Source organism: Chiloscyllium plagiosum, unplaced genomic scaffold (genome assembly GCF_037043375.1).
Source record: "Chiloscyllium plagiosum isolate Xiang-an unplaced genomic scaffold, Cpla_swu_hap1 HiC_scaffold_24, whole genome shotgun sequence".
In the NCBI taxonomy this organism is placed as follows: Eukaryota; Metazoa; Chordata; class Chondrichthyes; order Orectolobiformes; family Hemiscylliidae; genus Chiloscyllium; species Chiloscyllium plagiosum.
Window position 1 is genome coordinate 38,631,734 of NW_028270162.1, and position 13,165 is coordinate 38,644,898.

General features: G+C 47.5%; 1 protein-coding gene across 1 annotated transcript; it reads left to right on the top strand.

Annotated features, from left to right (window-relative positions):
* Positions 1-2,231: 2,231 nt before the first annotated feature.
* LOC148145398 (uncharacterized) lies at positions 2,232-10,353 on the top strand. The gene is made up of 2 exons (XM_088000315.1): positions 2,232-2,404; positions 8,065-10,353. The coding sequence occupies exon 2, from the start codon at positions 8,799-8,801 to the stop codon at positions 9,990-9,992; it is 1,194 nt and encodes a 397-aa protein (XP_087856441.1). The 5' UTR covers positions 2,232-2,404; positions 8,065-8,798; the 3' UTR covers positions 9,993-10,353.
* Positions 10,354-13,165: the final 2,812 nt, after the last annotated feature.

The window sequence follows — 13,165 nt, forward strand, 5'->3', positions numbered from 1 at the left end:
CCACCACTGAGGTCAGACTAACTGGTCTATAATTTCCTGCTTTCTCTCGCCCACCTTTCTTAAAAAGTGGTATAACACTAGCCACCCTCCAATCCTCAGGAACTGATCCCAAATCTATTGAACTCTGGAAAATAATCACCAACGCAGCCATGATTTCCCGAGCCACCTCCTTCAGTACCCTGGGATGCAGACCATCAGGCCCCGGAGACTTATCAACCTTCAGACCTAACAGTCTCTCCAACACCAAATCCTGGCAAATATAAATTCCCTTAAGTTCAGGTCCTTCAGCCACTGTTACCTCAGGGAGATTGCTTGTGTCTTCCCCAGTGAACACAGATCTGAAGTACCCATTTAATTCCTCTGCCATTTCTTTGTTCCTAGTAATATATTCCCCTGTTTCTGTCTTCAAGGGCCCAATTTTTGTCCTAACCATTTTTATGCCTTGCACATACCTAAAAAAGCTTTTACTATCCTCCTTAATATTCTTGGCCAGGTTACCTTCATACCTCATTTTTCCTCTGCGTATTTCCTTCTTAGTAATCCTCTGTTGCTCTTTAAAAGCTTCCCAGTCCTCAGTTTTCCCACTTAGCTATGTTATACTTTTTCTCTTTTAACTTTATATGTTTCTTTATTTCCCTCATCAGCCACGGCCGCCCATGCCTCCTCCTGGGATCTTTCTTCCTTTTAGGAATGAACTGATCCTGCAACTTCTGCATTATACACAGAAATATCCGCCATTGTTCCTCCACGGTCATCCCTGCTAACATATTGCATCATTGAACTTTGGCCAGCTCCTCCCTCATAGCTCCATAGTTCCCTTTATTCAACAGAAGTACTGTCACTTTCGACTGTACCCTCTCCCTCTCAAATTGCAGATTGAAGCTTATTGTATTATGGTCACTACTTCCCAATGGCTCCTTCACTTCGAAGTCTCTGACCAATTCTGGTTCGTTACACACTACCAGATCCAGAATTGCCTTCTCCCTGGTCGGCCCCAGCACCAGCTGCTCTAAGAATCCATCTCTGAGGCACTCCACAAAGTCTCTTTCTTGAGGCCCAATACCATCCTGATTCTCCCAGTCTACCTGCATGTTAAAATCCCCCATAACAACTGTAGTGACATCTTTGCGACAGGCCACAGCTCCTGATTTAACTTACATCCGACATCCAGACTACTGTTTGGGGGCCTGTAGATGACTCCCAAGAGGGTCTTTTTACCCTTAGTATTTCACAGCTCTATCCATACTGACTCTACATCCCCTGACTCTAGGTCCTCCCGCACAAGGGACTGAATTATTTCCCTTACTAACAAGGCCACCCCACCCCCTCTGCCTGTCAGTCTGTCCTTACGATAGCACATGTATCCTTGAATATTCATTTCCCAGGCCCTGTCCACTTGAAGCCACGTCTCAGTTATCCCCACAATATCGTATCTGCCAATTTCCAAAAGAGCCTCAAGCTCATCCATCTTATGTCTAATGCTTCGTGCATTCATGTATAGTATTTTTAATTTGTTACTGCTCTCACCCTTCCCATCAACCCTTATTTCACTCAACCTTACAGCATGATGCCTTCCCGAGTTTTCTGCCTCATTGATACAGTTGTCTTTCTTGACTTCTCTTCCTGACCTCTCCGCCCCACCCCAGTCTGACCTATCACCCTCACCTTGACCTCTTTCCACCTATCGCGTTTCCGATGCCCGTCCCCCAAGTCCCTCCTCCCTACCTTTTATCTTTGCCTGCTGGACACACTTTCCTCATTCCTGAAGAAGGGCTTATGCCCGAAACGTCGATTCTCCTGTTCCCTGGATGCTGCCTGACCTGCTGCGCTTTTCCAGCAACACATTTTCAGCTTCTCTTGTTCTAACTTTCCCTTCAATTTCCTTTTTAAACATCCAGCTTGTCCCCTCCCCCCCACTACTTAATTTAAATGTAGCGGTGTTGCAGTAGAAAACCTGCCTGCCAGAATGTGGAAGGATGTGGAACCTTTGGAAAGGGCTCAGAGGAGATTTACTAGGATGGTGCCTGGTATGGAGGAAGGTCTAAAGGAAAGGCTGAGGAAGTTGAAGCTGTTTTCATTATAGAAGAAGGTTGAGAGGTGACTTAATTGAGACATATAAGATAATCAGAGGGTTAGATACGGTGGATAGTGAGAACGTTTTTCCTCAGATGGTGGTGGCTAGCTGTGGTGAAAGGGTTAAAATTGTGTCCCAATACATGTGTGAATCTAACCGAAAATGGAAGGTGTCGCTTAGTCCCGTGTGAATCTTGTTATACACCTTCCCGTGTGAATCTTCTTATCTGTATGTAACCAGAATGGAATGTGTTTTTTAGCCTTGCTCTGCTGTTCACATGAATGTTTATATCTGGAAAAGGGTATATCAGCTGGAGAAGTCTCCAGTTCGGTAGAGTCTGCTCCGGGGTTACGTTTAACCGCCGAGCGTGGGTTGTTGGCAACCGCTCTACGAGAACTGACGGCTCCCAGTTTTGGTAACATGTAGAGTGAGTATAAGCCAGACCCGTTGTAAGTACGAGACTGGTTGTGGGGACACTGCGGGGAATAAAACTATATTCTAGCAGACTCGCCTCTTGGCTGTTTGTTCTGTGTCAGACTACTTTCCTGCGAGCCTGGTCCTTGACCTTGGGAATTTTTTAAAACATTTTGGCGTAGCCGGCAGGATCAATCGCAATTGAGGAAAGATTTTGATACAGAACAATGTTTTGGAAAAAGGCTAAGAAACCAGAGGAACAAACTGTGGAGGTCCTGACCGTCCCGGGATGGCATGGGCCGTGGCATGGCGTGGCAGTTTGTTTGAGAAATGGTGGGGGGCGACCGGAGGACTGGGAGGCCGAGGGCGTAGGAACCCCAGGGTCGCTGCTGTCCACCCTTGAGAGGATCCCAGTCCTGCCGAAGAACCCATTGCCTGGGGTACAGCGGAGGATGTGGGCCTGTGCGGCGGCTTGTAGACAACAGTCAGACAAGCGCCAAAAAGCTGAAGCAGAATTAGCCCTCCTGAAACATGAGCAGGGACTCAGTTCGGGAGATGCCTCTATGTTGAGGCAGGAAATTATGAAGTTAAAAGCTGAATTGACAGCATTAACTGAACTAGCAGGACGAACTATTATGTATTTGTCTGCTAAGAAACGGAAAGAGAAAAGGAAGGTCCCTCGAACCCCGGACCCGGTACAAGTACGGGCGTTTGTAGCCCAGTTAAATAACGGGGATCGGTGGGATATCGATCATTGGGATGGGAACATTTGGGGAGATTTAGATGATCAGTACGAAGAGGACCCACCCGTACTCCAAGCTAAACCAGTGGTTAGGAGAAAGCAGGTTCAGAGACGTCTCCCAGTGCAACGGGAGGTAATGTTAGATGAGAAAGGAAACCCTATACGGAATGAACAAAGGGAGGCAATTATGCATGAATTACCGCGGGCTCAGCCTCCCGCAGAATTCTCTGAATTAACGGAAGACTTCACTACCGATGAGGTGCTGTTTATCACCCAGAAAACCCGACGTAATCCTGGGGAGCCGTTAGAGCTATGGCTAATTCGGCTCCTCGAGGAAGGGGGGCAACAAGTGCAGGTAGACTATCAGGATGCTCCCAAGTTTGGTGGATTAGCAAAGGATGCTGCCATAGACCTGGGGTACCGCAACCAAGCCAAGGATATGGTAATAGATCGCAGTATGGGGACCCTATTTGGGATGTATGCCAGGGCAGTGGCCGAACAGTATCCCTTCCCGTCCGATTGGCCCCCCTTGGAAGGAACTTGGACAACGATTAAGGAAGGGGTTCAGAGGCTAACCCGTTTGTGTGTGCGGGATGCCCTGTTGCTGGGAGTGCTGGACGAGGTAGATAACACAAATGTTAGTAGACAGACTAGAGACCACCTAGTGAAGACTGCCCCCCCCCATTATAAACCACTGTTATTAACCATAATGTTGAGTGGACGGGGAGAAACCCTAGGAGATGCCCGTAGTATGATGAGGGAGATGGGTGGTTTGGGGGATTGGGGACCCACAACCCGTGCTTCTCAGGGGGGCACGGAGGGGCGTCGCCCTGAGGCTCGAGCAGGGGGAAAAGTAAACCCTAATCAAGGAAGTAACCAAGGCCCCTCACGGCGTGCTTTGTGGCAAGCTTTGATACGGGCGCAGGTCCCAGCATCGGAGATTGATGGCCTACCTACACCGGAATTAAAAGACTTATGCAGACGAAAGGGACTGAAGGTGTCCCGGGTAGAGACGGAGTCCCGACCCACTATGGAAGACCTAGTGGAATTACTAACACAAAAATGTCAGACACGGGGTCCGGTTGTTAATGAGCCTCGAAGGGGTAGAACTTCCACTTCCCAGCGGTGGGAATCCTCGGAGGACGAGGAGGAGGAGGAGGTACGGCCTCCCCTCCGAGAGTGTTATAAAGTGGATAGGCGTGGCCGGAAACCTAGTAAGAAAGGCAAGAACAAAGAAGGGCGAGGCAAACGTCTTTACCCAGTGCTGTCTGGGGAAGATGAATGGGAGGAACAATAGGAATCGGGCCAAGCCCCAAGGGTTTGCCCACGAACGAGCCAATGGTCAGCAGACGACATTCGACCTCATGTATCATTGACTATCTATTGGCGCAAATCCGTCCAAACCGTTATGGCTCTAGTGGACACAGGGGCGGAGGCCACCTTAATCTATGGGACGCCCCATAAGTTTAAAGGAACCCCAGTCACGCTGGTTGGGCTGGGAGGTAATCTGATTGAAGGAAGAACAGTACAATTGCCCCTAAAGATAGGTACAATGCCCATTAAAACTTATTCAATTATCATTACACCGGTTAGAGAATGGATCCTGGGAATGGACATTCTGGCCGGTTTAACACTTCACCTCCAACAGGGGAAGTTTGAATTTGGAATCACGAAAATGGCTTTGCGCTGTAGGACGGTGTTAGTGGGAAAGGTTAAGATGGACCCCTTCCCCATCCCGATCGCCGATCGCGTAATAAGTCTTAGACAGTATAGGATTCCCGGCGGACATAAAGAAATATCCGCCACAATTAAGGATTATTTGGAAGCGGGAGTGCTTAGGACATGCACCACGGCGTGGAATAACCCCTTATGGCCCGTACATAAAGCCGATGGGTCATGGCGGATGACGGTAGATTATCGGCAACTAAACCGTCACACTCCGGCCTTGACGGCAGCGGTCCCGGATGCCGTCACTATTATAGGACGAATCCAACATCATCCAGGGGTGTGGTACGGAGTAATTGATTTGGCTAATGCCTTCTTCACAATTCCTATTCCCGAAGATAGGCAGGAACAGTTCGCATTCACTTGGGAGGGTAGACAATTCACGTTCACACGACTGCCCCAAGGATATCTGCATAGCCCTACTATCTGCCACCGGATAGTTGCAGAACACTTGGCTGCCTTTAAAGTGCCTGACGAAGTGATGATCTCGCACTATATTGACGATATGATGATACAGGGGACAAGTCAGAAGCAGGTTCAGGAATTGCTGGACCAACTGGTTCAACATATGCGAGGATATGGGTGGGAGATCAACCCAGCCAAAATCCAGGGTCCCTCACAAACGGTAAAATTCTTAGGAATCGTGTGGAACAAGGGGGAAAGGGAAATCACTGCGAAAGCTAAAAATAAGATTCAGGTCTTTGCCGTCCCTCACACCCAGAAGGACGTGCAGCAATTTATTGGGTTATTCGGATTCTGGAGACAGCATATTCCCCATTTAGGACAAATTTTAAAACCTTTGTATCGAGTTACGAGGAAAAAGGCAGCGTTCGAATGGACGGAGGTCCATCAAACTGCATTTGAAATGGCCAAGCAAGCGATACAGCAAGCTGTATCCTTGGGAAAGATACAGTCAGGACCTGTAGAACTGCAAGTCTCAGCACAGGGGGATTATGCCAATTGGAGCTTATGGCAAAAACAGGAAAGAACCCGTAAGCCACTGGGATTTTGGTCCCGAAAATTACCCCCGGCAGGGGAACGGTATACCCCCTTTGAGAAACAGTTATTAGCATGCTACTGGGGCTTGGTGGAAACCGAAGCCCTGACCATTGGACATGAAGTGATCATGAGAACAGCTATCCCTATTCTTCCGTGGGTACTTAGTGACCCCACTACCCACCGAATAGGAACTGCCCAAGAGAGCAGCATCATTAAATGGAAATGGTATGTGTCGGAGAGAGTGCGGACTGGACAGAAAGGAGTGTCAGTCCTACATGAGCAAGTGGCGGAGGCCCCTGAGGAAGGGGAAAAGCGGTTTGAGGTGATTGAATACAAGGAATCACCCGTTAAGATGGGAAAACGGTATGATGAACTGACCCCGGATGAACAAGCCACGGCTTGGTTCGTAGATGGGTCAGCCCAATGGAAAGCGGGACAGCGTAGATGGAAGGCTGCTGCCTTTAACCCAAAACAAGGCACTACCCTAGAAGAATTAGGGGAGGGAAAAAGTAGTCAGTGGGCAGAATTAAAGGCAGTGCATATGGTAGTCATGCAAGCAGGGGTCATGGGAGTTTGTTTGTTCTCTGACTCGTGGTCAGTGGTTAACGGCATGACACAATGGATGCCAACTTGGCAGGCCAATCAGTGGATGATCCAGAATAGGGAAGTGTGGGGTAAACAGTTATGGGAGGATATATGGGAGAAAGCTCAATACCTGGTCATATACATCACCCACGTAGATGCCCATACCTCTCGAAATGATGTGGAAGCTCTACATAACCGATATGTGGATGGTATCGTCCGAACCATGATGGTGCAAAGGGGCACCTCAGTGGACCTAGCTAGATGGGCACACCTTAAGGCTGGGCACTGGGGAGTGCAAGGAACCTTGCACTGGGCTCGAGACCGAGGAATAGATCTTATGGTAGATGATGTTAAGACTGCAGTAAACCAGTGTGAGCAGTGTCAACATCAGCGGCAGGGAGTGCCCCAACACATGATGGGACATATCCATCGGGGGGATGGTCCGGGACAGAGCTGGCAAATGGACTTTGTGGGTCCCTTACCCTCCTCACAAGGATGTAACCACATATGTACAGCTGTGGACACTATGTCTGGGGTTTTGGTAGCCCATCCCTGTCGTCACAACAATCAACAGGCTACCTTGCGATGTTTAGATTTGATTGAACAATTTTATGGATTGCCCATACAGGTCCAGAGTGACAATGGCTCCCATTTCACAGGAAGGGCGGTAAAGCAGTGGTGTCACGATAACCACGTGGAATGGGTTTATCATGTACCCTATCACCCACAAGCTGCGGGACTTATAGAACGAATGAATGGGCTTCTGAAGTCCTCACTACGAAAAGCAGGAGGTTGCAATGACTTAACGGGTTGGAGGAAGCAACTAATTCGGGTGGTGAAACAAATTAATAACCGCCCATTAGGAAATGGGGTAACACCCTTGAATAGGATGATACGAGTATGTGATACCCCAAAGACTCAGCCTATTAAAATGTGGAAGTTCGCTGAGGAAGCTGATATTCCCGTAAGGGCCACGCCGGCTTCGGCTGGACTGGACCTACGAGCACTAACTGCCCAGACTTTGATCCAACAGAAACCTACGGTGATTAAGACCGGGTTAGGGTTGATTTGTCCCCCTGGAACCTATGGGCATATCCTCCCGCGGTCGGGACTGTCACTAAAGGGGATTGATGTGATGGCAGGCGTAATTGACGCAGACTACCAAGGGGAGTTGGGGGTGATCCTGGTCAACATCACCGCTGAACCTTACGTGATACAGAAGGGGGACAGAATAGCGCAATTGGTCATTAAGCCATGTAACCTTACAACGGTGGAAGAGATGGGAGCTCCCGTTACGGTTACTGAGCGTGGGACGGGGGGATTTGGGTCTACTGACACTAAGGGGGGCCAAGGTATGGGTGCGCCAGACGACCGGCCCCCCCAGGCCGGCCGAAATCATAGCACAGGGGAAGGACAGTCTGGTCACCATTATGTACCCCGGAGACCCGACCTGGGCAAACGTCCCGGCGAACCAGTGCTACTTACGTGAGACCTAAATAATGTTGTAATTGCTATGCACCCGCAGGCTGACCCTCCGCCTTGAACATGGGGTGGTCATGGGGATTGCGACTCCTATTGGCGATGTTCGCGATCGGATGGCCACTCCAGGGCATCGGTATCACGGCCTGGACGCTGGTACCGGTCGCCCGCCATGAGGTGCGGTGGGAGGCCAGTAGCCAGCGACGGACGCAGGACGATTTTACATGTGAACCCGGTCAGCAGTGCGTTGTTCTGACTCTCACCAGCGACTGTCAATTGTACACGTGTGCACAGTGCTACATGCGCCGGGATGGGGAAAAATATGACATATCGTTCATACCGCCTAATTGCACCCTGGTGGTGAATGCCCAAGTCAAGACGTGTTTGTGGGACCGACGCACCCAGACATGCGGGACAACGGGTACTCATTGGAGCGTCACAGCTCGGGGGGAAGATCTGTGGCTGCGCAATGCCACCGATATTCGGAATTGTCATCGATTCATGTGGTTAATAATGGTACTGCCCTCGACGAACGCCCCGTCTGAGGCGTTATTAAACCCCACGCGGGGCGGGCCAGCACCGAAGAGGGGTGCCACGGGGGGCGTGCGGTCGCATCGAACACAGTTGGCCCCTATTATGTCAACTTGTCAACAGATGGCCCGGGCGGTACTGCACACTGATGTTCATTGGCGGGTACAGTTGCCCCTCATACCCGAGTGTCATACCAAGAGGCGGTGACGAGCGTGGTACGACACCCTGCTGGGAGGCGCAGGAACTGTTATGGGTATCTCGAATGCCATTGACTCTGAGGTAACCCGTACTAAATTATCTAACACGGGACAGGCCACCTCACAAGGACTACATACTATTGGAAGGTGGATGCCATCCGTAATGATGACTCAAGGAGAGACAGCTGAAATAATGATACGATCTCTGCAATGGGAACTGGATGTCTGGGGCGCCACTCAGGAACTGTTTGAGAACATTACGGCTCAGTTAAATTGGACTGCCTGTCATATTCAAATGTTGCATGCTCAAATACAGAAAGAACGCTTTTTGCGTGTGGTAACATCCCCCAATGTACAGGCGTGGAGGGGACTATGGAATGTATCTGAGAAATTGTGGATGATAACCCATCCAGAGCGAACATGGTGTAACGCAACTATGTGTAACGGATACTTTGTTATCATGAATGTAACCCACACTGTTACGGTCTGTCGATATTATGTATTACCAGTGATTACATCTTCTGGATATTATTTTCTGAAGACAAGGGGACAGTGGTTTAGCCCAGATACCAATATTACCTATGATCTGTCCGCTTGTGAACAGACTGATCAGGGGAAAACTTGCCTACTGATGGACAGGTATCGGGACCCTTGCTTGACTAAGGGAACGGCCCTGTGCGAATGGACTGTTGAGACTCCAAGGGACATGATGTGGCAGATTGGGCCACACACGCTCTGTGTGGCTACCAATAATCCACATCCTATGCTTCCCTCAGCACCGTTCTCGGGATGCCTCTCAAATGTCTATCAATGGCACTGGCAGAATCACACCTATTTGTTGACCACTTATAGCAGTGCTCGCCACTTTACCAAGGTGCAGTGGAAAGTGCTGAGGAATCCCTGGAACATTTCCCTGGATCGGTTTAAGCGGGCATTGGACCGATCCGAGGAGCTTAAGCAGATATTACGAAAGCATCAAACCAATGTCACCAAGGTTACGGTGTCTACCTTTATACATGGACAGGAGGTAGTACATGCTGCCCGTGTAGTGGACGTGGAGTCAGCTCATCATTGGTGGGACATATTGAGTGGTATGTCCTCCACTGCGGGGACATTCCTGTTCCCACCCTTGTCGATCCTGGTAGCGGTCCTGGTGATTTTAACATGCTGTAATGTCCTGACTTGCTTGTATATTTGGCGTGTACGTAGGCGCTTGTTAGAAAGAATACATATGGGCATAATGTAACACATGTATTGGGTCAAGCAGTGGAATGTGGTGTAAAATTATGTCCCAATACATGTGTGAATCATTATGCAACACATGTATTGGGCCAAGCAGTGGAATGTGGTGAAAGGGTTAAAATTGTGTCCCAATACATGTGTGAATCTAACCGAAAATGGAAGGTGTCGCTTAGTCCCGTGTGAATCTTGTTATACACCTTCCCGTGTGAATCTTCTTATCTGTATGTAACCAGAATGGAATGTGTTTTTTAGCCTTGCTCTGCTGTTCACATGAATGTTTATATCTGGAAAAGGGTATATCAGCTGGAGAAGTCTCCAGTTCGGTAGAGTCTGCTCCGGGGTTACGTTTAACCGCCGAGCGTGGGTTGTTGGCAACCGCTCTACGAGAACTGACGGCTCCCAGTTTTGGTAACATGTAGAGTGAGTATAAGCCAGACCCGTTGTAAGTACGAGACTGGTTGTGGGGACACTGCGGGGAATAAAACTATATTCTAGCAGACTCGCCTCTTGGCTGTTTGTTCTGTGTCAGACTACTTTCCTGCGAGCCTGGTCCTTGACCTTGGGAATTTTTTAAAACACTAGCACAAGGAGACATAGCTTTAAATTGAGGGGTGATAGATATAAGACAGATGGCAAGGACAGTTTCTTTACTCAGAGAGTAGTAGAGATGTGGAATGTACTTCTTGCAACAGTGCAACCTGTCAACTTTCAGGGCATTCAAATGGTCATTGGTTATAGGCATATGGATGAAAATGGAATAATGTAGGTTAAATGGGCTTCAGATTAGTTTCACATCGAGGTGCAACATTGAGGGCCGAAGGGCCTGTACTGCATTGTAATGTTCTATGTAATGGAAAAATGATCTGATCGTAAACAAACAGTAATTTGAATGCCGGTTAACGAACAAGCCTCGATTATCCGGCAATGCATGTAATAATGCCCTTTAACTGAATGCTGAGTTGCCTAATACCATTTTCATGGAACCTTGAGATCTTGTTTGGATAATCCAAGATTCAGATAATTGACGTTGCACTTTAGATAGGATAGAAGTAGAGTGGGTGTTTCCACTGGCGGGTGAAACTAGGACAAGAGGGCATAGTCTCAAACTGGGGCGGAGCAGATTTAGAACTGAATTGAGGAGGAACTTCTTCATCCAGAGGGTTGTGAATCTAAGGAATTCCCTGCCGAGTGAAGTAGTTGAGGCTTCCTCAGTAAATGTTTTTAAAGCTAAGATGATGTTTTTGAACAGTAAAGGGATTAAGGGCGGGTAAGTGGAGCTGAGGCCATGAAAAGATCAGCCATGATCTTATTGAATGGCAGAGCAGGCTCAAAGGACCGGATGGCCTACTCCTTATGTTCTTACACAACACCTCTTCCTCTTGTATAAACATTGGTCAGCAATTTTATACATTCTTAAATAGATTATTTAGATTAGTTTAACTTACATTTTCTGTATTTTCTTCTTTATCTTTCCTGTTCAACACCAAATTGTTTACCAGATTCATCTGTTTTGATAGATAGGTCAGGAATTGTGACAACATAGAATACTTCAATCTAGTTGGTGATTTTACATTTTCTGTCCTAGTTTCCATTATATTAGACACTCTGATGATATGGCTGAAGAAATGTGCAGTGATGAATTGGCAGGAGTGTATGGGAACTATGAAGTGATTATACTTTTTCTGCTCCATTATTAGAGTCAGATGTCTGGTTTCCACCTTGGGAGAAATGCAATTGTTCATCCATGTGTTGTTGTTCTACCTTTAAAGAAGCTTGCTCCCTTGCAGCATTGATTTGTTGTTCAAGGTTTTGTTCTAAGATATGAACGTACATGTTGGGTTAATAACAATTTGCTGAAAATGCGTTGCTGGAAAAGCGCAGCAGGTCAGGCAGCATCCAAGGAGCAGGAGAATCGACGTTTTGGGCATGAGCCTGAAGAAGGGCTCATGCCCGAAACGTCGATTCTCCTGCTCCTTGATGCTGCCTGACCTGCTGCGCTTTTCCAGCAACACATTTTCAGCTCTGATCTCCAGCATCTGCAGTCCTCACTTTCTCCTTAATAACAATTTGGTTTGTTGGTTGGTATGTCCTTCAGACTGTAGCAGATCTTCGAAAGGTAATGTTTTTTGCCACAATAAGTTCATTACTAGCAGGAGGTTGCAAAGCTTTGTTCTCACTGATGGGGAGTTTTGGAGATATACCTGTGGCAAGATATTGCAGCATTAGATTGCTTGGATTTATGTCAAGCACCTCAGGCCATGGGATTTTTCACCATCACTGACATCTCTCAGGATGAGGACACTATTGACTACATCCACATTGCTTTGAGAGTAGCCTGTCACAAAACATCAGTGTTTGAAAAAAAAATCTATCTCTTGATTATTCAACTTTGAGTTATCACATCAAGCCAAATTTTGGAGGTCAGTGCCAGATATTCTGGAAGCTGCCATGACTGATATACTAGACATTCCTGCCTCATTTCAAGGTTCTTGGGCCATACAGAGATAAGGAATAGCCCCCTCCAAATATGGCTCATGACTCCTTTATGAACTCCTCAGACTGTTGCTGAATGAAGGACGTTGCTCATGCTTTGGACCAAAGCCATGGTTGAGTGAATCACAGGCTTTTGAAGGTGAGGTTTTGATGTCTGGACCATTCTGGTGGACCCTGGTGGACCCTGGCAGTATAGCACAGACAGAATGTCTCAAATCATTGTCAAAGGAGCGGGGAGGAGTGTCCTGGATGATGAAGAAATGGGGGAAACAACAGCAATCTTCTGAGGATGAAGATAAGATTGAGGGTCAGGACACTGACCTTGAGAAACATACTCAATGGCCTAATTAATAAGATGAAAGGTGGAAGACTGTGAGAGAACCATTCGTACATCCAGGTCATGGCAGACTGGGCAGCATGTAACTCTGCCACCATCAAACTTTATGGACTGACTTTGTCCATTTGCATTTAGGTTGTACCCGTATCCAATAACAATAAGAAAAAGTCTCAAAATAATCAACAGGATGTGGCACAATCTGTTCATAGGAGAATCTAAGTATTGAAATTATATTACTATTACTCTTATTAAAATGAGAAGATAATTCCAGTTCATTTCATTGATTGTGTTGTGGTCATTAATGCTATATGTGTAAATAGACACAATTCAAAATGATCCTAGCTAAT